The sequence below is a fragment of the Scyliorhinus torazame genome, chromosome 3, assembly GCF_047496885.1.
Source record: "Scyliorhinus torazame isolate Kashiwa2021f chromosome 3, sScyTor2.1, whole genome shotgun sequence".
NCBI classification, from domain to species: domain Eukaryota; kingdom Metazoa; phylum Chordata; class Chondrichthyes; order Carcharhiniformes; family Scyliorhinidae; genus Scyliorhinus; species Scyliorhinus torazame.
The window spans coordinates 215,966,002-215,990,474 of NC_092709.1; the positions used below are offsets into that span (position 1 = coordinate 215,966,002).

Consider the following 24,473-nt stretch of genomic DNA (forward strand, 5'->3'; position numbering starts at 1 on the left):
TGATCAGCACTGTTTTGACGCTTGTGGTTTTTCTTTCTGTTCCCAATCGGATTCTCAATTCAAATTTTGGGTTCTCTCGGAGTGGTTAGGCCACTTCTAAGTTGAGTCCCGGCGGAGTCGCCAGTAAATGTTGCTAATGTTTGGTTTGCTCTTAATTTGGCTCTGTTTAATTACGTTTGCTCAAGAGTCGCCAGGTATCTTTCGACACCGCCACAAGGTTCAGAACCGAATACTGATCAATGACTCGATACACCAGTTAGTAAGTTCAAAAGCAATGCTCATTTATTTACACACAGTCAAATCTACTCTACAAACTAAACTACCACTATTACTAAAGCCTATACTTAGCTTCGGGTGCCCACTCAGTCAGAGGAACAATGGCCGTTGCTCGGTTCTGAGGCTGCTGGGTTGGGCTGTTTACAGGGTAGCAACTAGGAGCGTCTATCTCGTAGCGTGCTTTGACTTGGAACTTACTTGGTCTGATGCAGCTGCTAGGCAGGTCTCTCTTCGGTGAGAGCCAAAACCAAAGGAGGAAGATTCTCCCTTGGGGGATACCTTTTATACTGAAAAGGGCTTTGCGCGCTTTTGGGAGGGCCTTGAACTTGGCCTCAACTAATTGGGTCTGTCCCAATCATCTGTATCGATTTCCTCCAATAGAAGGGTGGTTCCCTGATCGCTGGGCATGTCCTGGTGACTGTTCTTCTGCTTTGTCTTAGCCTCTTCTGGCGTCGGGGAGTCTGCCTTAACATTGTGTATCTAAATGTTTCCCTTTTGTCCCCGGAGATGGCTCGTTAGTATGTAGATTGCTCGGTAGTTTTTGTCCTGTCTGAGAGTTTAAGGTTCTAATCAACAGACAGAGCTTGCACCTGCTTATTTCTTAGCATTGTCCAATTTTCCCTGCATTCTTTGCAAGTGTCCATTTTGTAATCGGAACGTGGCCATCCCAGATGGCTACAGGGCTCACCCAGATACAACCGTGTTTGCATTATCTGTCTCTTTCGCAGCAGATGCAAGTCATAGCCTTGTACAAGAGTAAGCCGTGCACATACCTGGATATGAGGAAGAGTTCTCTCTTAACAGTTAAAAATGTTGTTGTTTAGACTGCCGGAAGGAAGTATGCATGCTCCTTAAATACAGGTTAGGTGTGTTTACTAAGCAGGTCCAATAAGCTCCTTAGGAGAGACAGCAAGGACACAATGGGCCGAAATTCTTCCTTCCAGGCTGTAATAATTCTACGATTATTTGTAAACCTGGTTTGACATTATGCTAAATTTATACTTCAAGTCAAAAGAGTTTGAGACTGCTCTCTCCTGTGATTCTCAGCATACTTTGTTACAAAGTTAGATTGGGCCCTGACTCTGGTCTTGGTGAAAGCGGAAATCAATTCGTACCGATGAAAAACTTGCAATATTTAAAACGATATGACTAAAAAGAAGAATTTTTTAATACTGCTGTGGAAGGGAAGGCCATGATGATGTGTCTTCATGTTCAGATTTTGAAGAGGAAATGTCCTTCTCAATCTTGCCTGTTCAAAGACCTTTATTTAAACTTTGTCATTTAAACACAACACGGCCCAGTCCATCACACAAACCTGCCTTCCATCCATTGACTCCATCTACACCTTCCGCTGCCTGGGGAAAGCGGGCAGTATAATCAAAGACCCCTCCCACCCGGCTTGATCATTTTGCCAACTTCTTCCATCGGGCAGGAGATTCAAAAGTCTGAGAATACGCACAAACAAAAACAGCTTCTTCCCCGCTGTTACCAGACTCCTAAACGACCCTCTTATGGACTGACCTCATTAGCACTACATCCCTGTATGCTTCACCCGATGCTGGTGTTGGGTAGTTACATTGTATACCTTGTGTTGCCCTATTATGTATTTTGTTTCATTTCCTTTTCTTTTCATGCACTTAATGATCTGTTGAGCTGCTCGCAGAAAAATACTTTTCACTGTACCTCGGTACACGTGACAATAAACAAAACCCAAGGAAATTTTTGTTCAAAGTGTGAAGTGGACTTTACCAGATAGGTGATCTTCTGGAAAGAAGGAAGTTCTGCATGTTTGTGTGCTGTAATAACAGTAAAATAAATTAAAAATATGTATTCAAACAAAATTGAAGATCAACAACTGAATGTTATGCCTTACAGAGTGCAATGGAAGAATCTGATTTTGAAGATGTGGAACTGTATGTTTCTTCCCAAGAACAAAGATTTAGGCTGTTTACATCAATGGAACATGAAGGTCAGCTTTTTATGACTCCACGAGATTTCATTGAATCTGTTACTACAGATGAACCAAGAGGTAAGTACATTGTACTGTCAAAATGATTTTAAATGTGACCATTTTTAGCTATAGAAGAGGAGCTGTTACATTGCTGGGTGTTTACAATAGACCCCAAATGAAACAAAGGAGAAACTCTGTGGGCATATTTCGGGGAAATTGAAAAATAATATAGAATAGAAAGAGTAGGAGGCTTCAAAAAACCTAATATATTCTGGAAGAAAAATAGTGAAGGGAAAAGAGGGTAAAGAATTTCAAAAATATTTCTATGAATAACTTAATCAGTATGTTTCTAACCCAGACAGGAAGCACTGCTTGCTGGATCTAGTTCTGGTTAATGAATGAGGGCAAGTGGAGTGTGTTTCAGTGGGAGAACATCTGGGTCATAATGATCTAATATAAATAATTTTAAATTGTTTATGGGGGAGGACAAATAAAAATAAAAATGACAATATCTAATTGCAAGAGAGCCAATTTCAGTGATTTGAGAAAGGATCCAGCACAGGTGATTGAAAATGAAAACAGGACATATGCAATGAGAGGCCTTTAAGGAGTTATTTGGATAAAACTAAGCATAGCCCCATAAGGTGGAAAGGTGCGGATCCAAAGCTAGAATTCCAGACATGAGAAAGGAAATGGGGGAAAAAAACCACGCATGGTATCAACCCTCACAGGTCCCTCAACAGAAACAAAGATAAAGCCTGAGAATGTTTAATCATGTCCGAACTTTGTCGCAGAAATGATCTGTTCATCAATGTGTTACCTGTTGGTTGTTCCACGTATCAGTGCCATTCTTCGTCCACGAGCTGCAGCTGTGCAGACCCTCCCACACGGCGCAATCTCACCGGAACCAAATCCTGGCATACGCATATTCCACTGACCCTCCAGGTGCAGTTGAACATCCTTAACTTCCAGCATGTTTGACCCATGTGACGTGCTAGTTATATGCAGCACTCGCCACAGAAAAAGCATCAGCAATCTGAAATCACAGAATCCCTACAGTGCAGGCGGAGGCCATTTGGCCCATTGAATCTGCATCACCTCTCTGGAAGAGCATCCTACCTAGGCCCACTCCCCTGCCCTATCCCTGTAACCTCATAACCCCACCTAACCTGCACCTCTTTAGTCACTAACGGGCAATTTTACCATTGTCAATCCACCTAACCTGCACATCTTTGTACTGTGGGAGGAAACTGGAGCACCTGGAGGAAACCCATGCAGATATGGGGAGAACGTGCAAACTCCACAAAGACAGTTACCCAAGGCTGGAATTGAACCCGCGTCCCTGCGGCAGCAATAATAATCTTTATTAGTGTCACAAGTAGGCTTACATTAACAATACAATGAAGTTACTGTGAAAATCCCCTAGTCGCCACACTCCGTGCCTGTTCGGGTACACTGAGGGCGAATTCAGAATGTCCAATTGACCTAACAAGCATGTCTTTAAGGGACTTGTGGGGGGGAAACCTGAGCACCAGGAGGAAACCCATGTAGACACGGGGAGAACGGCAGACTCCGCACGGTGACCCAAGCCGGGAATCAACTCGGATCCCTAGTGCTGTGAAGCAACAGTGCAAAATATTGTGCTACCATGCTGCCCAACAGAATGGTTTTGATCCATCTACCTCTGGGTTATGGACCCAGAACGCTTCCACTGCACCACTCTGCTCCCTGCAGTGTTAGACGTTTTAGTTGCTGTGAAATGAAGAGTCTAAAGTTCTTGTTCCTTTTCACCAAACACCATTTATTTCACTTACACAGCCTCTGCACAAAACTCTTAACAACACACCACCTCCCAGAGGCCACCTGAAGCCCCTTTACATATCAGTGTCAATTAATGGATACTTAACATAAATGAGACAACTAATTGCAATGTCTCTTAACCCATTACTTAACATGCAGTGCTAACCACAGTGCTGATCTATGAAACCTGCGAAAGCGCTTCTTCAACATCTTCATAGGTTGCTCATTTGGATCAGTGTCGTGCACTAGGTCATGCAGCGTCTTCTTGCTTCAAACCTGATTGTCTTCTGGACTCGTGCGTCCCCCTGAGCCCGGTGTTCCAGGGATCTTGAAAAAATTGTTCTTCTTTCAGGCTACAGAAAAGGAAGGAGATGGCATCAGCAGCCTCCAGGCATTTGCAGCCACCAGCAGGAACAAGCAGCAAACATAATCAGCAAATAATTTAGTTTATTGACCGAAGACAATACAATTGAGGACACCAATCACTCAGTACCCAGAACAATTGACAGTATCAAAATACAAAAGACAATACAATGAAGACACCAATCACTCGGTACCCAGAACACAACCCCCACTCCCCCCACCCCCTGAACTACACGCACACCAGCCCAGTCCACCGGAAAAGGCCACTCCAACATGGAGCTTGGTGGAGGAGAGAGAGCCTGAAACAGTTCAACCTACCCAAGAGAGGCACAATTCAACCCAGGACAGGTTTGGCACATTCACGCCAACAGAGGGGTCACAGTGGAAGGAGAGGGAAACCCCCCCCCCCAATCCTCACCAGCATTGGTAGCGTGCACCAAAGGAAAACACAAAACCGGCAGAAATATAATGATGACACCAGCTGCACACAAAAATCAAAATCAAGACAAGAAACAAAAAGAATACAATAACGCCAGCTGCTGAGTAAGCGCATGCCCCCTCTCCATGGCCCCAGCATAGACCCACATCGGTGGAAAGATGCCCAATGCATGGACAGGAGAGTATGTGTGTTAATATCGGTGTGTGTATATCGGTAAGAGTGTGCATGCATAAACAGTATATGTGTGAATAGCTGCACGTGCATGACTGTTTAGAGTATGTATGCGTGAGAACGAGCAGCACAGATCACCAACACGGGGCACAGTGGAGGAAGGAAAGAGAACACCCCACCCTGTCTCCAGCACTGTTACTTTGCCAGGGGACCAGGCAATAGAAGCGAGAGGGGTCACAGCAGATAAGCACACTGCTGCCAGAGAAAATAAAAGCACCATACTGCCAACGGTGCAAAAACAACTCCCTGATAACAGGAGCAGCAGATGGATACTGAACACATAAAGTCACCAGTAGTCCATCCTCCTGCAATATCGGCATCTAATCTTCCATCGCCACCCTGTCCGAGGACCAGCCATAGGAACACAGTGGGCATTAACAGGGTACCCACAAGTCCAGAATAGTCGACGCACAAAACAGACCTTTAAAAACATCCACAGACTGCTCGAGCAAGTCCTCCTAGTAGGAGGCCCGCCAAAATCATCCCCTCGCCGTACTCCAGGTAAAAAGGACTGAAAGGCAACTGACTTATTTCTTCCTTTTCTTCATCCAGAAAGCAGCAAGTAAGTCCAAGAGGAAGAAGCAGCAGGCAAGCAGAAGAGGCAGCAACAAAAAAACTCAGCTACAGACTGCAGGCATTTAGAACATAGAACGTAGAACATACAGTGCAGTAGGAGGCGATTCGGCCCATCGAGTCTACACCAACCCACTTAAGCCCTCACTTCCACCCTATCCCCGTAACCCAATAACCCCTCCTTACTTTTTTTGGTCACTAAGGGCAATTTATCAAGCCAATCCACCTAACCTGCACGTCTTTGGACTGTGGGAGGAAACCGGAGCACCCGGAAGAAACCTACGCGGACACTGAGAGAATATGCAGACTCCGCACACAATGACCCAGCAGGGAATCGAACCTGGGACCCTGGCGCTGTGAAGCCACAGTGCTAATCACTTGTGCGACCGTGCTGTAAAGCAGCATACACAACCTGCAGCTGGGAAATGCTTTCACAACGAACAAGGCTAATTCCTTATTAGCAATAGCCTTCAGCTGTGCAGCCAGAGGCTGTTCACAGCCAAAGGGAATTAAAGCGACTGTCAGCACATAACCATGAATGGGGCTCTGTCCTGGAAGTGTTTGGTAGGAGAGAAGGGTAGCAGCTGTAGTTGCCCCAGTTAAGGGTATGCACAATATTAGAGAAAGGCTTGTAAGCCCCGCAGACGCCGAGCCCAGGCCCATCCCGAGATTTAACCAGCATGCATGGTTCCACGCCGAGCACAACGTGTCATAGTATAGGAAATGCAGCAACAGCACGGTAAACTCCCACAAGCAGCAATGTGATGATCTGGTTTTGTGATCTTAAATGAGGGATGAATATTGGCTAGCACACAAGGAAAAACTCCTCTGATGATCTTTGAAATAGTGCCATGGAATCCAAAGGTTCACCTGAGAGAGCTGAAGGGGTGTTTCATGAGAAAGACCGCAACATGGAAAGTGCAGAACTCCCTCCCACAGTATTGCAGTGGAGTGATAGCCTACATTGTTGTGCTCCAATCGCTGGAGTGGAACTTGAACCCACAACCTTCTGACTCAGAGGCAAGAGTACTACCAACTGTGCCATGGCTGACAATGGCACTGAATAAATAAAGAATGTAGGTTATTTACCTGATGGATCATCTTCATGTTAAATATATCATTTGCACACTACAATGTCTATTCTCTCAGGTCTTTACAATACTTTGGGTGTACCTACACCACATGGACGTGCAGTGGTTCTGGAAGGCGGCTCACGACCACCTTCTCAAGGACATCTCAGGATAGGTAATAAATGCTAGCCTAATCAGCAACGCCCACATCCTGCGAAAGAATAGAAAAATGGTATTGGGGTCTGTGGATAAAAAAACAATGTTGTCACCGCTTAAAATTATGCAGAAGTGAGAAAGATTCTATTGTTGGTGTGATGTCAGAAGTTTAATGCGACTCTATCGTACCATTTGAATGTGGGTTTGGCTCATGGAATTTTCCCCCCTTTCCACCAACAAAAATTATATCATATCCTTGTAGTCTGTAAAGGCTGCCTTCAATTTGAGGAATACAGAACCTCCTACAAGGTGCAAAATCTTTCTTTCAGTACAGATAAACAATCTTGTGGATTTGTGTAGCTGTTAGGCATGCAAAGCTATATTTGTACTTAACAATAAGATGCATACTTTGAGCATGTTACATTCCTCAGTATTGGCCATTGATCTTGAAGGGTCCTGACTCGAAAGATGTGATGTAACCGTCTAATGAAATTTATAGGTTTATGTCCACGTCATAAAAAAGACTGCAGTTATGTACACCGTAAAGCTAATTGTGTGAAGTATGTTGATGATGGGCAATTAGAGTCAACGGAGACATTGGTTAGTTTATTATCTTGGTACATAAACAATAATTTGGATTTGGTACTAATGCAAATGCTTATGTAAACCTCTTTATTCCTAACTAAATAACCAAAATGTCTAGTTCAACATTATACTGTTTTCAATATAATTAGTATTTGCAGTTTTAATTTTGTTGTTACTGAGTTTTGTTACAAAGACTTCAATTTTCGCACCCATATATTAAAATGGTAGTACTAATTATTGCTGCTGGGGAGATGGTTAAGTAATTTTTAAAATAAAATCTGTACGACCTATACACCTGACTTTTGGTAGTGCGTAATTTAAAACTAAGACTGAAACATCCTAATTTTCTGATTAAATTGCCCATTGTTAAGTAGAATTGGAATGTTAATATTAACATAGGTCCCATAACTTTACTGTCCCAAAAGCTTTTCTTCTTTGACTAACTGCAAAGAAAATTTACATTATTAAGTGTATTATTGTTTGAGCTTTTATTCAGTTATGGGATATGGATGCTGCTGTTATTGACCATTCCTCATTGACCGTTAAAAGTTGTTGCCCTTCAAAAGGTGTTGGTAAGCCACTACTTTGAACTGTTTCAATGGCAGGGAGTTCCAGAATTTTGACTCATTGATGATGAAGGAACTGCAATACATTTCCACGTCATGTGTGATTTGGAGAGGAACTTGCAAATGGTGGTGTTCCCATGCACCCTTGCACTGCCACAGGTTAATAAAGCAGAAATTTGTGCAGGTTAGGGGGATTGGCCATGCTAAATTGTCCCTTAGTGTCCAAAAGGTTAGGTGGCTTATGGGGATAGGGTGGAAGTGTGGGTTTAAGTATGGTGCCCTTTCCTAGGGTCAGTGCAGATCCGATGGGCCGAATAGCCTCCTGCACTGTAGATTCTGTGAAAGCCTTAAAAAAAACAACTAAGCATTAGGCTTTATTTGTGGCGGGATAGAATTGGAAAGTACTGAAGTTACCGTAAACCTGTATCAAAGCACACTACCTGAGTACTATGTGCAGTTCTGGTTGCCATATTATAAAAAGGATAAAGCAGCACTGGAGCGAGTGCAGGGACGATTTACAAGGATGATACCAGAAATCCATGTGTATACATACCAAGAAAGGATTAACAGGCTGGGTCTCTTTTGTCTTCAAATAAGAAAGGCTGAAGGATAACCTAATGGATGTTCTTAAAAGTATGAAAGGATTTGATAGAATGGATAATTAGAGAATTTTCCCTTTTGTGGGGAAGAGCATAACTAGAAGACATCAATATAAGGTAGTCACCAAGAAATCCAATAGGGAATTCAGAAGAAACTTCTTTACCCAAAGAGTGGTCAGGGTGTGGAACATTCTACCATTGGCAGTGATAGCGAATAGTATAGATCTAGTTAAGGGGAAGCTAGACGAGCATTTGAGGGAAAAGGGAATAGATGGTTACAATGCTGGATTTTGATGAGGAAAGATGGGAAGGAGGAGAGTTAGAGCATAACCACTGGCATGGATTGATTGGGCTGAAAAGCCAGTATATCCTACGTGCCATATACCTTCAGTAATTCCACATTCTCCAAGGCTGTAGAGGTTGTGAATTTGGAAGATGCTGCCAGAGAACCCTTGGAAAGTTGCTGCATTGCACTTGTAGATGGTGCACACTGCGGCTGTCATGTACCAGTAGTGGAGAAAGTGAAGGCTTAAAGGTGAGGGTGCAGTGTCAATCAAGTGCGTTGCTTTATCCTGAATGGTGTTGAATCAGTATTGTTGGAGCTGTTCTCATTCTTTTGAGTGGAAATGAAATGAAAAATGAAATGAAAATCGCTTATTGTCACAAGTAGGCTTCAAATGAAGTTACTGTGAAAAGCCCCTAGTCGCCACATTCCGGCACCTGTTCGGGGAGGCTGGTACCGGAATTGAACTGCGCTGCTGGTCTGCTTTGGTCTGCTTTAAAAGCCAGCTATTTAGCCCTGTGCTAAACCAGCCCCTAACTACTGACTACTGGAGAGTAGTCAGCCACATTCCTGACTTGTACCTTGTTGGTGGTGGAAAAGCTTCGGCCGTCAGGAGGTGGAGTACTACCCAGTCTCTGATCTACCCTTGTAGCAGTGGTAATTATGTGATTCTTTCAATTAAATTTCTGGTCAATGGTAACCCCCCATAATGTTGATGGTGAATTCAGTGATGTGGAGTGTCATGGGGAGGCGATGAGACTATCTTGCAGAGATGGTTAATATCTGGCATTTATGTGAGGTAAATGTTACCACTTATGAGCCCAGGGCTTCAAATAAAGTGAAACGGTTTTGTCTGTTGGGAGAGTCCAGAAAAAGGGTAATAAAATCAGAACTAGACCATGTGACGTCCAAAAACATTTCACACAAAGGGAAATCATGAACTCCCTACCCCTAAAAGCTTTGAGGATGGGTCAGTTACACATTTCAAAACTGAACTTGATAGATTTTTATTCAGTAAAATTTTGTGGGTTATCGAAGCAATGTAGGCAAAAGGAATTGAGATACAAATCAACCATGAGCTAATTGAATTGAACAGGTTTGGAGTTGCCAGACCGACTCCTGCTCCTGAAAAGGTGTTTATTTTTTTGTGGGAATTGAAGAGTTATTCTGTGAACATTTTCTGTTGCTTATTTGTAGGTTTATGCTTTCTGTTAATGCAAAGGCTACAATTATAATTGTGGGAGCGTGAGAGACTCACGTTTGGTATGTTGCCTCCCAGGTGCAAGGGTACGTGATGTCTCGGATCGTGTTTTCCGGGTCCTTAGGGGGGAGGGGGAGCAGCCCCAAGTCGTGGTCCACATTGGCACCAACGACATAGGTAGGAAAGGGGACAAGGATGTCAGGCAGGCTTTCAGGGAGCTAGGATGGAAGCTCAGAACTAGAACAAACAGAGTTGTTATCTCTGGGTTGTTGCCCGTGCCACGTGATAGTGAGATGAGGAATAGGGAGAGAGAGCATTTAAACACGTGGCTACAGGGATGGTGCAGGCGGGAGGGATTCAGATTTTTGGATAACTGGGGCTCTTTCTGGGGAAGGTGGGACCTCTACAGACAGGATGGTCTACATCTGAACCTGAGGGGCACAAATATCCTGGGGGGGAGATTTGTTAGTGCTCTTTGGGGGGGGTTTAAACTAATGCAGCAGGGGCATGGGAACCTGGATTGTAGTTTTAGGGTAAGGGAGAATGAGAGTATAGAGGTCAGGAGCACAGATTTGACGTCGCAGGAGGGGGCCAGTGTTCAGGTAGGTGGTTTGAAGTGTGTCTACTTCAATGCCAGGAGTATACGAAACAAGGTAGGGGAACTGGCAGCGTGGGTTGGTACCTGGGACTTCGATGTTGTGGCCATTTCGGAGACATGGATAGAGCAGGGACAGGAATGGATGTTGCAGGTTCCGGGGTTTAGGTGTTTTAGTAAGCTCAGAGAAGGAGGCAAAAGAGGGGGAGGTGTGGCGCTGCTAGTCAAGAGCAGTATTACGGTGGCGGAGAGGATGCTAGATGGGGACTCTTCTTCCGAGGTAGTATGGGCTGAAGTTAGAAACAGGAGAGGAGAGGTCACCCTGTTGGGAGTTTTTTATAGGCCTCCTAATAGTTCTAGGGATGTAGAGGAAAGGATGGCGAAGATGATTCTGGATATGAACGAAAGTAACAGGGTAGTTATTATGGGAGACTTTAACTTTCCAAATATTGACTGGAAAAGATATAGTTCGAGTACAATAGATGGGTTGTTTTTTGTACAGTGTGTGCAGGAGGGTTTCCTGAAACAATATGTTGACAGGCCAACAAGAGGCGAGGCCACGTTGGATTTGGTTTTGGGTAATGAACCAGGCCAGGTGTTGGATTTGGAGGTAGGAGAGCACTTTGGGGACAGTGACCACAATTCGGTGACGTTTACGTTAATGATGGAAAGGGATAAGTATACACCGCAGGGCAAGAGTTATAGCTGGGGGAAGGGCAATTGTGATGCCATTAGACGTGACTTGGGGGGGATAAGGTGGAGAAGTAGGCTGCAAGTGTTGGGCACACTGGATAAGTGGGGCTTGTTCAAGGATCAGCTACTGCGTGTTCTTGATAAGTATGTACCGGTCAGACAGGGAGGAAGGCGTCGAGCGAGGGAACCGTGGTTTACCAAGGAAGTGGAATCTCTTGTTAAGAGGAAGAAGGAGGCCTATGTGAAGATGAAGTGTGAAGTTTCGGTTGGGGCGATGGATAGTTACAAGGTAGCGAGGAAGGATCTAAAGAGAGAGCTAAGACGAGCAAGGAGGGGACATGAGAAGCATTTGGCAGGAAGGATCAAGGAAAACCCAAAAGCTTTCTATAGGTATGTCAGGAATAAGCGAATGACTAGGGAAAGAGTAGGACCAGTCAAGGACAGGGATGGGAAATTGTGTGTGGAGTCTGAAGAGATAGGCGAGATACTAAATGAATATTTTTCGTCAGTATTCACTCAAGAAAAAGGTAATGTTGTGGAGGAGAATGCTGAGCCCCAGGCTAATAGAATAGATGGCATTGAGGTACGTAGGGAAGAGGTGTTGGCAATTCTGGACCGGCTGAAAATAGATAAGTCCCTGGGACCTGATGGGACTTATCCTAGGATTCTCTGGGAGGCCAGGGAAGAGATTGCTGGACCTTTGGCTTTGATTTTTATGTCATCATTGGCTACAGGAATAGTGCCAGAGGACTGGAGGACAGCAAATGTGGTCCCTTTGTTCAAAAAGGGGAGCAGAGACAACCCCGGCAACTATAGACCGGTGAGCCTCACGTCTGTAGTGGGTAAAGTCTTGGAGGGGATAATAAGAGACAAGATTTATAATCACCTAGATAGGAATAATATGATCAGGGATAGTCAGCATGGCTTTGTGAAGGGTAGGTCATGCCTCACAAACCTTATTGAGTTCTTTGAGAAGGTGACTGAACAGGTAGACGAGGGTAGAGCAGTTGATGTGGTGTATATGGATTTCAGCAAAGCGTTTGATAAGGTTCCCCACGGTAGGCTATTGCAGAAAATACGGAGGCTGGGGATTGAGGGTGATTTAGAGATGTGGATCAGAAATTGGCTAGCTGAAAGAAGACAGAGGGTGGTGGTTGATGGGAAATGTTCAGAATGGAGTACAGTCACAAGTGGAGTACCACAAGGATCTGTTCTGGGGCCGTTGCTGTTTGTCATTTTTATCAATGACCTAGAGGAAGGCGCAGAAGGGTGGGTGAGTAAATTTGCAGACGATACTAAAGTCGGTGGTGTTGTCGATAGTGTGGAAGGATGTAGCAGGTTACAGAGGGATATAGATAAGCTGCAGAGCTGGGCTGAGAGGTGGCAAATGGAGTTTAATGTAGAGAAGTGTGAGGTGATTCACTTTGGAAGGAATAACAGGAATGCGGAATATTTGGCTAATGGTAAAGTTCTTGAAAGTGTGGATGAGCAGAGGGATCTAGGTGTCCATGTACATAGATCCCTGAAAGTTGCCACCCAGGTTGATAGGGTTGTGAAGAAGGCCTATGGAGTGTTGGCCTTTATTGGTAGAGGGATTGAGTTCCGGAGTCGGGAGGTCATGTTGCAGCTGTACAGAACTCTGGTACGGCCGCATTTGGAGTATTGCGGACAGTTCTGGTCACCGCATTATAGGAAGGACGTGGAGGCTTTGGAGCAGGTGCAGAGGAGATTTACCAGGATGTTGCCTGGTATGGAGGGAAAATCTTATGAGGAAAGGCTGATGGACTTGAGGTTGTTTTCGTTGGAGAGAAGAAGGTTAAGAGGAGACTTAATAGAGGCATACAAAATGATCAGGGGGTTGGATAGGGTGGACAGTGAGAGCCTTCTCCCGCGGATGGATATGGCTGGCACGAGGGGACATAACTTTAAACTGAGGGGTAATAGATATAGGACAGAGGTAGGTTCTTTACGCAAAGAGTAGTGAGGCCGTGGAATGCCCTACCTGCTACAGTAGTGAACTCGCCAACATTGAGGGCATTTAAAAGTTTATTGGATAAACATATGGATGATAATGGCATAGTGTAGGTTCGATGGCTTTTGTTTCGGTGCAACATCGTGGGCCGAAGGGCCTGTACTGCGCTGTATTGTTCTATGTTCTATGTTCTAATTGTACAGTTGTGTAAGCCTAATATTTTCAGACAGATTTTTCTGCACATGTTAACAGAATGTAAGGACAATCCACTGATATTGCCACTTGTAACAGGGATCCCAGGATTTACCCTGTAATTATTTGTAACATTGGATTTGAATGGGTAGTGGCAGAAAAAAATGTGTGCGCTTTCATTTAAAATTGTAGGTTTCAAACACTTACATCACCCATGTTAGGTTACAGTTGTATGCAAATTATAAGTTCTTTATTCGTTTTGCATTTGAAAGCTAATGTCATGTGAGAGTACCTTTAAGACATGGATGTTTAAGCAATGTACCTTTAAGAAAACAGTGATGTCAGAGAGTGGGTGGAGCTGGGCTTTAGATCAGCCATTTTGAAGTTTAGTTTTGCAGTTTGAAAAGAGCTTGAGAGTGTCTGTGTTTGCAGTGAGCTGGATCTCTGCCATGAAAGACTGTCTCTGGATCATTTGGGTGATTTAAACTCATAATAGTAAAGCCTTTAACCTGATGTGATTCTGTTTAAAGATGTTAAGTCTCTTGGAAGTTTGAAGGAGCATTTTAAGGAATTATTTACTGTTGCAATATTTTCTGAGTTTTTGAAGTAAGGGGTGTTAAGAGATCCAATGTTTATTTAAGATGTTAAGTTGAGTTCATGGAATAAACATTATTTTGTGTTTTAAAACCCACATGTCCATAATTGTAGTCCCACACATAGGGAACAAGCCGTGTGCTAGGAAAAGCAACAATTACATTAAAGGGAGAGGTTGGTTGAACTCCATGATACATTTTGGGGTTCTGAAAACGCCTCGCCCATAACACTAACATTCGGTCTTCTCTTAAGTAGAGAAATGAAGCATTGGTAAAGAAAGAGTTAAGTTGTTAAGAAGTCTCAGGGTTTCTTGCCCTATTATCCAATCTGTTTCCATGGCATTTTCTCCGTTGCTTATGTCAGTTAAAACTATTCTCTATGGGCTTACAGTTTCAACAGATTTCAGCACTGCTGCCTCACAGCGCCAGGGACCCGGGTTCAATTCTGGCCTTGGGTAACTGCGCTGTCTACCCGTGTCTGCGTGGGTTTCCTCCGGGTGCTTCGGTTTCTTCCCACAGTCCAAAGATGTGCAGGTTAGGTGGATTGGCTGTGCTAAGATTAGGTGGGGTGACAGGGATAGGGGCGGGGTATTGGGCCTAGGTAGGGTGCTCTGTCGGAGCAGGGGCCGGTGTAGAATGGATGGGTCAAATGGCCTCCTTCTGCACTGTGGGGATTCTATGAAACTAGAGTTCTCAAGAAATGTTGAATCCTACAGGTCACTTGTATTGCACTCAAAAGTACTCAATTTTTGAAGGTCACTTTTATTTATGTGGCCAGTCCAATTAGAAAATCTCATTCAGTTTCCAGAGTCTGCTGTAAAACTGGGCATCATTACATAGATTGTTATGTAGATGGGCGGCCACTATGTATGGGAAAGTTATGTTCTCAGTTTTGGCAATGTCAACTGTAATTTTTAAAGTTCTCCCAAAGCTATATAATTGATTACACAACAAATGTTCTGCTGCAAAGAAAGTAGATGGTTACATAATGTGACAATGTGGAAAACTTGAATTGAACGTTTAAACTATCACTTGTGAACATCGAATTGTCAGAAGTAATTAAACTTATTTTATTTTAATTTTCCAATTTTTGCAAATAGCTGTCTCTCCAGTACTTTTTGAAAAGAAAGCTGTCTTTGTGCACCAACATTCTGGGTTGGAATATTCAGTAGTTCATTCCTGAAACTACTCTGTGCTTTTCTGACTTGCATTAGCTCCCGATTAAGCGCACCTTGGTTTTCAAATTCCTCTACACCCTTGCCCTTTTCTTCTCTCTAATCACCTTGGGCCCTGTCCATTTACACATCCCTATTTTAATCATTCTAGCATTAGTGGCCTTGTTTTTAGCTGCCAGATCTTAAACTCTGAATTTTCTCTCTCTCTGTCTACCTTTTCTCCTTCCTTTCAGATGCGCCTACTGCATCCTACCACTTTTTGACTAAATGCCCTAAAAAACATTTGTTGCTCTATGTCCAATTTTATTTGGTAATGTTCCTGTGAAATGCCTTGGGGCAATTTACTAGATGCTTTCTAAATGAAAGTCGTGATTATGGTGAAAGAAATTCATGTAAAAGGAAAAATGTTCAACTCCCAGATGACTGCATTTGTGTAGCCAATCAAAAAGAGTACAGGAAGATCCTCTGTACAAAGTTGAACTGGCTAGTTTGCTAAGGTTTGCCTCTGTTCCACTGTAATTAAAGAAGTGTCATGACCATATAAAAGGTATTTCCTTAAAGTACCTGTGAGCTAAGAATTTGTGTTTGTATACTTAGATTAGATTTTAGATTAGATTAATTGTCACGTGTACCGAGGTACAGTGAAAAATATTGTTCTGCGTAATGCCCAGGCAGATCCATATATGAAAAACATAGGACGTATGATAAATACATAATGTAAATACGTAGACATCGGGTGAAGCATACAGTGTATAGTGCTACAACAGTAGAGAAGATGCGTAGAGAGAACTGTTCAGTCCATAAGAGGGCCATTCAGGAGTCTGGTAACAGCAGAGAAGAAGTTGTTTTTAACTTTGTAATGCGTGTTCTCAGACTTTTGCATCTATATGTAGTCCCTTTTTAATTTGAGTGATCCAATTTAAAATAAATAACCCAGCAGAGAAGCTTTAATCTTAAAACAAGATAAATGTTAATTTATTACAAAAACCTACGACTGAGAACTACTTGGATAAAAGTGATAAGGTTATTAGCTAAAATACAGATACAAATATTAAAATACAGATAAAGGAAAAAGATACAGAAAGATGAGATTTGAAATTAGTCTCTGTGAGATATTATTGCGCGCCCATTATATGAGTTCCTTCTTTATGAAGTGAAGGTGTTGAAACTTGAGGTTTAGTTTAGCAGTTGCGATGGTTTCTACAGTCAACCAGTGGATCTTTGCCTCTTTTGGTGGACTCAGCAGGTTTTGGGGAAAGATTTGATCATGATTTGGTTGAGGATCCCAAAAATAATATCTCCAAGTTTGTTGACAACAGAAAACTAGATGGGAAAGTGAGTGGTGAGGAGGATGTTAAGAGGGTTCAAAGTGATTTAGACAAGTTGAGTGAATGGGCAAATACATGATAGAAGCAGTATAACGTGGATAAGTGTGAAATTATCCACTTTAGTAGGAAAAACCAAATGGTAGAGTATTATTTAAATAGTCATAGATTGGGAAATGTTGATGTCTAAAGGGACTGAAAGCAAGTATACAGGTGTAGCAAACAGTTAAGGCAAATGGTATGTTGGCCTTCATTGCAAGAGAACTTGAGTACAAGAGTAAAGATATCTTATTGCAGCTGTTATGGCCTTGGAGAGACCACATGTGCAGCTTTGGTCTCCATACTTCAGAAGTTATATTGTTACAAAGAAAATTACAGCACAGGAACAGGCCCTTCGGCCCTCCAAGCCTGCACCAACCATGCTGCCCGTCTGAACTAAAAATTAAAAACCCCTACCCTTCCGGGGGCCATAACCCTCTATTCCCATCCTATTCATGTATTTGGCAAGAGGCCCCTTAAAAGTCACTATTGTATCTGCTTCCACTACCTCCCCTGATAGAGGAAGTGCAACAGACTGATTCCTGGCGTGGCAGTATTGTCGCATGAGGAGAGATTGGGTCAACAAGGCCTGTATTTACTGGAGTTTAGAAGAATGAGCGGAGACCTCATTGAAACGTATAAAGGTCTGACATGGCTAGACAGACTGGATGCAGGGTTAATGATTCCTCTGGCTGGAGGATCTAGAACAAGAGGTCACAGTCTCAGGATACGGGGTGGGCCATTTAGGACTGAGATGAGGAGGAATGTCTTCAATCAGAGGGTGGTGAACCTATGGAATTCTTTACCACAGAAGGTTGTGGAGGCCAAGTCACTGAATATATTTAGGAAGGAACTAGATTCCAAGACTCGAAAGGTGTCAAGGGGTATGGGGAGAGAGCATTGAGATACAGGATCCGCTACGATCCCATGTTGAATGATGGAGCAGGCTCAAAGGGCTGAATGACCTTCTATTTTCTATATTTCCTATTCTTCGCTATTTATGTGATAATGGCATTTGTAGATTACCTGGATTATTTTGGTAGAATAGCTATTGATTCCTTAATACCTTCCCCTTAGTCATCCCTTGGCCAAAAACTTGTCTCATGTTGTTTCTCAAGGACTTCCTGGGGTTCAGCACCCAAAATCTCTGTCCTCCGCCTGTCTTATCACAACCAAAACAAATTGACTGCTATGTTGATTTTGATGAAGCATTGTTCCACATGGCAAAGTAGTTATGTTGAGATCGTTTTGAAGTCCCTTCCTGCCTCTTGTTCCGTCAGAAGTAAAATATGGACATCCATGGAGGAATTTTTGCATTTTTTAATGACATTTCATACCCAGCTCTAGAAATACAAATCTGACAAGCTTTGAATAAACACTGGACATGTTGTCTGCCCACAATTCCATTTTGAAATAAGCTTTTAAACTCAATGTAAAAGTTTGAAAACAGAAATGTGCCTTTTAAACAGTTGTCCTTAAAATGTGTAACATTTTATGCATTTGTGACGAGCGAAAGCTGGCCATGGTTTTGGCTCCTGATCACTGTCCCCCATATGTGAACATAATCAATCTGTAATGCTCTGTGTAATCAAGCAAACTACCAATACATACTGTCACACATGAACAAAGGACAAATGATCAAGCTAACTGGTACCCATTATACTTCAGCAAGGAATCAATAACCTCGGGAGAGGGAGGAGGAAGTTTGTTGAAAGTTGGAAAGATAAGAAAAAATAAATGCAAGTTGTTAAAAATCCTCTCCAAGTAAAGGTTTTCCCCAGAAAAGGAAACTATTGATATGTTCCGAATAATTTTGAATAGTAGGCTGGAAAACGGTGTTTTGCTCCCACAAACAATAATGGGATAATGACCATCAAGTCTCTTTATTTGTGTTGATAGTAGGAAAAATATTGGTCGCGGTACTGGGGCTAACACTGCTACTCTTCTTCAAAATAGTGCCATGGGATCTTTTGCGTCCACCTAAGAGGGCAGAGTGGGCCTTGTTTAATGTCAACGCATTCGACACATTAGCACTCCCCCACTACTATATTGGATTGTCGGTCTTAATTTTTACCCTGAAGTTGTGAAGTGGGACTTGAAGCCCTGATGTGCTACCATCTAGCACATGGCTAACAAAACACCATTGTGCCATATCAATTGTGCCATATGGTTAATTTCTAATACTTTGTATTGTGCAACCTAAAGTACCAGTATGCACGTTTTAGTGCAATCGACTATTCTCTGAATTTGTCACAGTGTGGCAAGCACAAGTGAAAAGCTACTTTCAGAAGTATCACTGCTGTGGAGTGCTTTTTTAAAATCAAGTTCATTAATCTTCATGTAATATTAATGTTGATAAATTGTAGGCAGTAATACAGTCGTAATTAAACTAGTCAAACATTACTTTTGAAATTTTGAATCTACATCATTGCTTTGTAATGCACTGACATTATCTTTTACATATATTGACACTATTGACCCATGAAAACATATGCATAATACGCATATTGATCACAAAATTATTTGTTTTCTGCTTGAAAATGTTAGAATGAAGCACATTCTCAAGATTTACAATTTCTTTCTAACCAGGACACATGATCAATAATCTAATCATTTAAAACACTGCATCTAACTCCAGGAGATTTTGCGTTTTCAGCAAAGGTTACACTCATTATAAAAGTCACCTTGGGAGAACAATTAAGCAGGCTTCTTTGACTCATCCATCACTTAACTTCATTCGTATACTACATGTCACTTGAATAGTGTGTAAAAAAAAAAAAGGTATCAATTTAACATTAGCTGACCTCCTCTAGCCATCTTAAAATGAGTAATGTGTCAGAAGGTGGTAATTGTAATCTTTGGGTGGCTGAGGAATAAATTGTTGATTCCCCTACCTCCTATCCTTTTAACTAGTAATTGCTTAATTTTAATTCTCAGCATATCATGAAAGAGGGACATTCAGCCTATTATAAAGAAAGAGACAATGCGATCAAAAATAAATTACTGAAGGCGGCACGGTGGTGCAATGGTTAGCACTGCTGCCTCACGGCACCGAGTCACTGTCTGTGTGGAGTTTGCATATTCTTCCCTTGTCTGTGTAGGTCTCACCCCACAACACAAAGATGTGGAGGGTAGGTGGATTGGCCATGCTAAATTGCCCCTCAATTGAAAAATAAATGAATTGGGTACTTTAAATTTATAAAAAATAAATAAATTATTGTTCGCAAAAAGCCATATTCACACACAATTGTTCCTACTGTTAGACGATAAGCTCAAACATCTCCAAATAAGTAAAAGTTAAAAACTTAAGAAAAAATCCTGTGTGACATATCAACAGTTAGACCAGCTATCTTTTTAAAAAAATATATATTTTATTCAACTTTTTCGGCCATACAAAACTGTACAAAGGTTTTTCTCCTTTTTACAACAGCAAAACAATATAAATAACCGTGACCGTATTTTAACAAATAAATAAATAATATATAAACTAAATGGCAACTGCCATAACAAAAATAATAGCTCTCCCAAATAATAAAATCAGCCATTCAATATACATAACCAAGTACCAATATCTTTACAAAAACACCCCTGAGGACCCACCTGAGCCCCCCTCCCACTCCCCCACTGGTTTGCTGCTGTTACCTTCCCATTTCCTTTATCATTCTGCGAGGTAGTTAATGAACGGTTGCCACCGCCTGGTGAACCCCTGAGCCGAACCCCTTAGTGCAAACTTTATCCGTTCCAGTTTTATAAACCCTGCCATGTCATTTATCCAGGTCTCCACGGCCGGAAGCTTGGCTTCCTTCCACATAAGCAGTATCCTTCGCCGGGCTACTAGGGACGCAAAGGCCAAAACATCAGCCTCTCTCGCCTCCTGCACTCCCGGCTCTTCTGCAACCCCGAATATAGCCAGCCCCCAGCCTGGCTCGACCCAGACCCCCACCACCTTTGAAAGCACCTTCGCCACCCCCACCCAGAACCCCTGCAGTGCCGGGCATGACCAAAACATGTGGGTGTGGTTTGCTGGGCTTCTCGAGCATCTCCCACACCTATCCTCTACCCCGTAAAATTTACTGAGCCTTGCTCCGGTCATATGTGCCCTGTGCAAAACCTTAAATTGTATCAGGCTAAGCCTGGCGCACGAGGACGAAGAGTTTACCCTACGTAGGGCATCTGCCCACAGCCCCTCTTCAATCTCTTCCCCCAGCTCTTCCTCCCATTTTCCCTTCAGCTCATCCACCATGTTCTCCCCCTCGTCTCTCATTTCCCTGTATATGTCTGACACCCTACCATCCCCCACCCATGTCCCTGAGATCACTCTATCCTGAATCTCCTGCGTCGGAGCTGCGGGAATTCCCTCACCTGTTGCCTCACAAAAGCCCTCAGTTGCATGTATCGAAATTCATTCCCTTGGGGCAACCCATATTTTTCCGTCAAGTCTCCCAGACTCGCAAACGTCCCGTCCAAGAACAGATCCCTCAGTTGCACAATCCCAGCTCTCTGCCATGCTCCAAATCCCCCACCTATTCTCCCCGGGACAAACCTATGATTATTTCTTATCGGGGACCGCACCGAGGCTCTCGTCATTCCCCTATGCCGTCTCCACTGCCCCCAAATTTTCAGTGTTGCCACCACCACTGGACTTGTGGTGTATTTCTTCAGGGAGAACGGCAGCGGTGCCGTCACCAGTGCTTGTAGGCTGGTTCCTTTGCAGGACGCCATCTCCAATCTCTTCCACGCCACTCCCTCCCCTTCTCCCATCCACTTACACACCATTGAAACATTGGCGGCCCAATAGTACTCACTTAAGCTCGGTAGTGCCAGTCCCCCCCTCTCCCTGCTACACTGCAAGAACCCCCTCCTCACTCTCGGGGTCTTCCCAGCCCACACAAAACTCATAACGCTTTTCTCGATCTTCTTGAAAAAAGCCTTCGTGACCATCATCGGGAGGCACTGAAACACAAAAAGGAATCTCGGGAGGACTACCATTTTGACCGCCTGCACCCTCCCCACCAGTGACAGGGGCACCATGTCCCATCTCTTAAAATCCTCCTCCATCTGTTCCACCAATCGTGTTAAATTAAGCCTATGTCAGGTTCCCCAACTCCTGGCTATCTGGATCACCAAATACCGGAAATCCCTTGCTACCCTCCTCAGCGGTAAATCCTCTATTCCCCTGCTCTGCTCCCCCGGATGTACCACAAACAACTCACTCTTCCCCATGTTCAATTTGTACCCCGAGAATTCCCCAAACTCCCCGAGCGTCTGCATTATCTCAGGCATCCCCTCCACCCGGTCCGCAACATACAGCAGTAAATCATCTGCATACAATGATACCCGGTGTTCTTCTCCTCCCCTGAGTACTCCCCTCCACTTCCTGGAGCCCCTCAGTGCTATGGCCAGGGGCTCAATTACCAATGCAAACAGTAACGGAGACATGGGACACCCCTGCCTCGTCCCTCTATAAAGACAGAAGTAGTCAGACCTCTGCCTGTTCGTGATCACACTTGCCTACATAGCAGCTGTACCCATCCAATGAACCCTTCACTGAAACCAAATCTCCTCAACACTTCCCACAGGTAGTCCCACTCGACCCTGTCAGATGCTTTCTTGGCATCCATCGCCACCACTATCTCCGCCTCCCCCTCTGGTGGGGGCATCATCATCACCCCTAGCAGCCTCCGTATGTTCGTGTTCAGCTGTCTCCCCTTAACGAACCCAGTTTGATCCTCATGGACCACCCCCGGAACACAATCCTCTATCCTCGTCGCCATTACCTTGGCCAGGAGCTTAGCATCTACATTCAAAAGGGAAATGGGCCTGTAGGACCCACACTGCAGCGGGTCTTTACCCTTCTTCAAAAGTAACGATATTGTCGCCTCCGACATAGTCGGGGGCAACTTCCCCCTTTCCCTGGCCTCATTAAAGGTTCTCGTCAAAAGCGGGGCCAGTAGGTCTATATATTTCCTATAAAATTCCACCGGGAACCCATCTGGTCCCAGGGCCTTCCCCGCCTGCATGCTCCCAATCCCCTTTACCACCTCCTCCACATCAATCTGTGCTCCCAGTCCCGACCTCTCCTGCTCCTCCACCTTCGGGAATTCCAGCTGATCCAGGAAATGCATCATTCCCTCCTTCCCTTCCGGGGGCTGAGCCTTATACAACCTCTCATAGAATGTCTTAAACACCCCATTCACTCTCTCCGCTCCCCGTTCCATCTCTCCCTCCTCACCCCTCACCCCACCTATCTCCCTCGCCGCTCCCCTCTTCCTCAATTGTTGGGCCAGTGACCGACTCGCCTTCTCTCCATATTCATACTGCACTCCCTGTGCCCTCCTCCACTGCCTCTGCCTTACCCATGGTCAGCAGGTCAAATTCCACATGTAACCTTTGTCTTTCCCTGTACAGTCCCTCCTCCGGTGCCTCTGCATATTGCCTGTCCACCCTCAGAAGTTCTCTCAGCAATCGCTCCCTTTCTTTACTCTCTTGCTTCCCTTTATGTGCCCTTATGGATATCAGTTCCCCTCTGACCACCGCCTTCAACGCCTCCCAGACCACTCCCACCTGAACCTCTCCATTGTCATTAAGCTCTAAGTACCTTTCGATACACCCCCTCACCCTTAGACATATCCCCTCATCCGCCAACAGGCCCATATCCATTCTCCAGAGTGGGTGCTGTTCCTTTTCCTCTCCTACCTCCAGATCTACCCAGTGTGGAGCGTGGTCCGAGATGGCTATGGCCGTTTACTCCGTCCCTGTCACCTTCGGAATCAGTGCCTTTCCCAGGACAAAAAAGTCTATCTGTGAATATACCTTGTGAACATGGGAGAAGAATGAGAACTCCTTACTCCTAGGTCTGATAAGTCTCCAAGGGTCTACTCCTCCCATCTGCTCCATGAAGTCCTTAAGCACCTTGGCCGCTGCCGGCCTCCTCCCGGTCCTGGACCTCGACCGGTCCAGCCCTGGATCAAGCACTGTATTGAAATCTCCCCCCATTACCAACTTTCCCGTCTCCAGGTCTGGGATACGCCCCAACATACGCCTCATGAAGTTTGCATCATCCCAGTTCGGGGCGTACACGTTCACCAGAACCACCGCCTCCCCTTGCAGTTTGCCACTCACCATCACGTATCTACCCCCACTATCCGCCACTATGGTCTTTGCCTCAAACAGTACCCGTTTCCCCACTAAAATAGCCACCCCCTATTCTTCGCATCCAAACCCGAATGAAACACCTGTCCCACCCATCCTTTACGTAGTCTGACCTGATCTGTCAATTTCAGGTGCGTCTCCTGCAACATAACCACATCTGCCTTTACTTTCTTTAGGTGTGCGAGTACCCACGCCCTTTTAATCGGCCCATTCAGCCCTCTCACGTTCCACGTGATCAACCGGGTTGGGGGGCTCTTTACCCCCCCCCCCCCCCTGTCGACTAGCCATCCCCTTTTTTACCCCAGCTCCTCACCCAGTTCCCACGTGCCCGTATATCCCACCGACGGTGCCCTCCCGCCTCGACCACCCCGCCCCATAACAGCTCCCCCTTCCCCTTAGCAGCAGCAACCCAGTTCGCTCCCCCCCCCCCTCCGCTAGATCCCCCTCTAGTGTAATTACACCCCCCATGTTGCTCCCAGAAGTCAGCGAACTCTGGCTGACCTCGGCTTCCCCGTTTGCCCTCGGCCTCTCACTGTGCGAGGCCCCTACCTTCCCGCATCCTCGTTCCCGCCATAATTACCATAGCGCGGGAACGAGGCCCGCGTTTCCCACTCAGCCCCGCTTTCCTACCCACCGGCGTCCAC

General features: G+C 44.4%; 1 protein-coding gene across 7 annotated transcripts in view; it reads left to right on the forward strand.

Moving 5' to 3' along the window:
• micu3a (mitochondrial calcium uptake family, member 3a) overlaps positions 1–24,473 on the forward strand; it is a 223,157-nt gene that overhangs the window by 29,182 nt on the left and 169,502 nt on the right. For all 7 annotated transcript variants that reach the window (XM_072496845.1, XM_072496841.1, XM_072496846.1 and 4 more), the window contains exon 2: positions 2,152–2,305. In XM_072496845.1, coding sequence (XP_072352946.1) covers positions 2,152–2,305 — 154 coding nt within the window. The remainder of the gene's footprint in view (positions 1–2,151; positions 2,306–24,473) is intronic.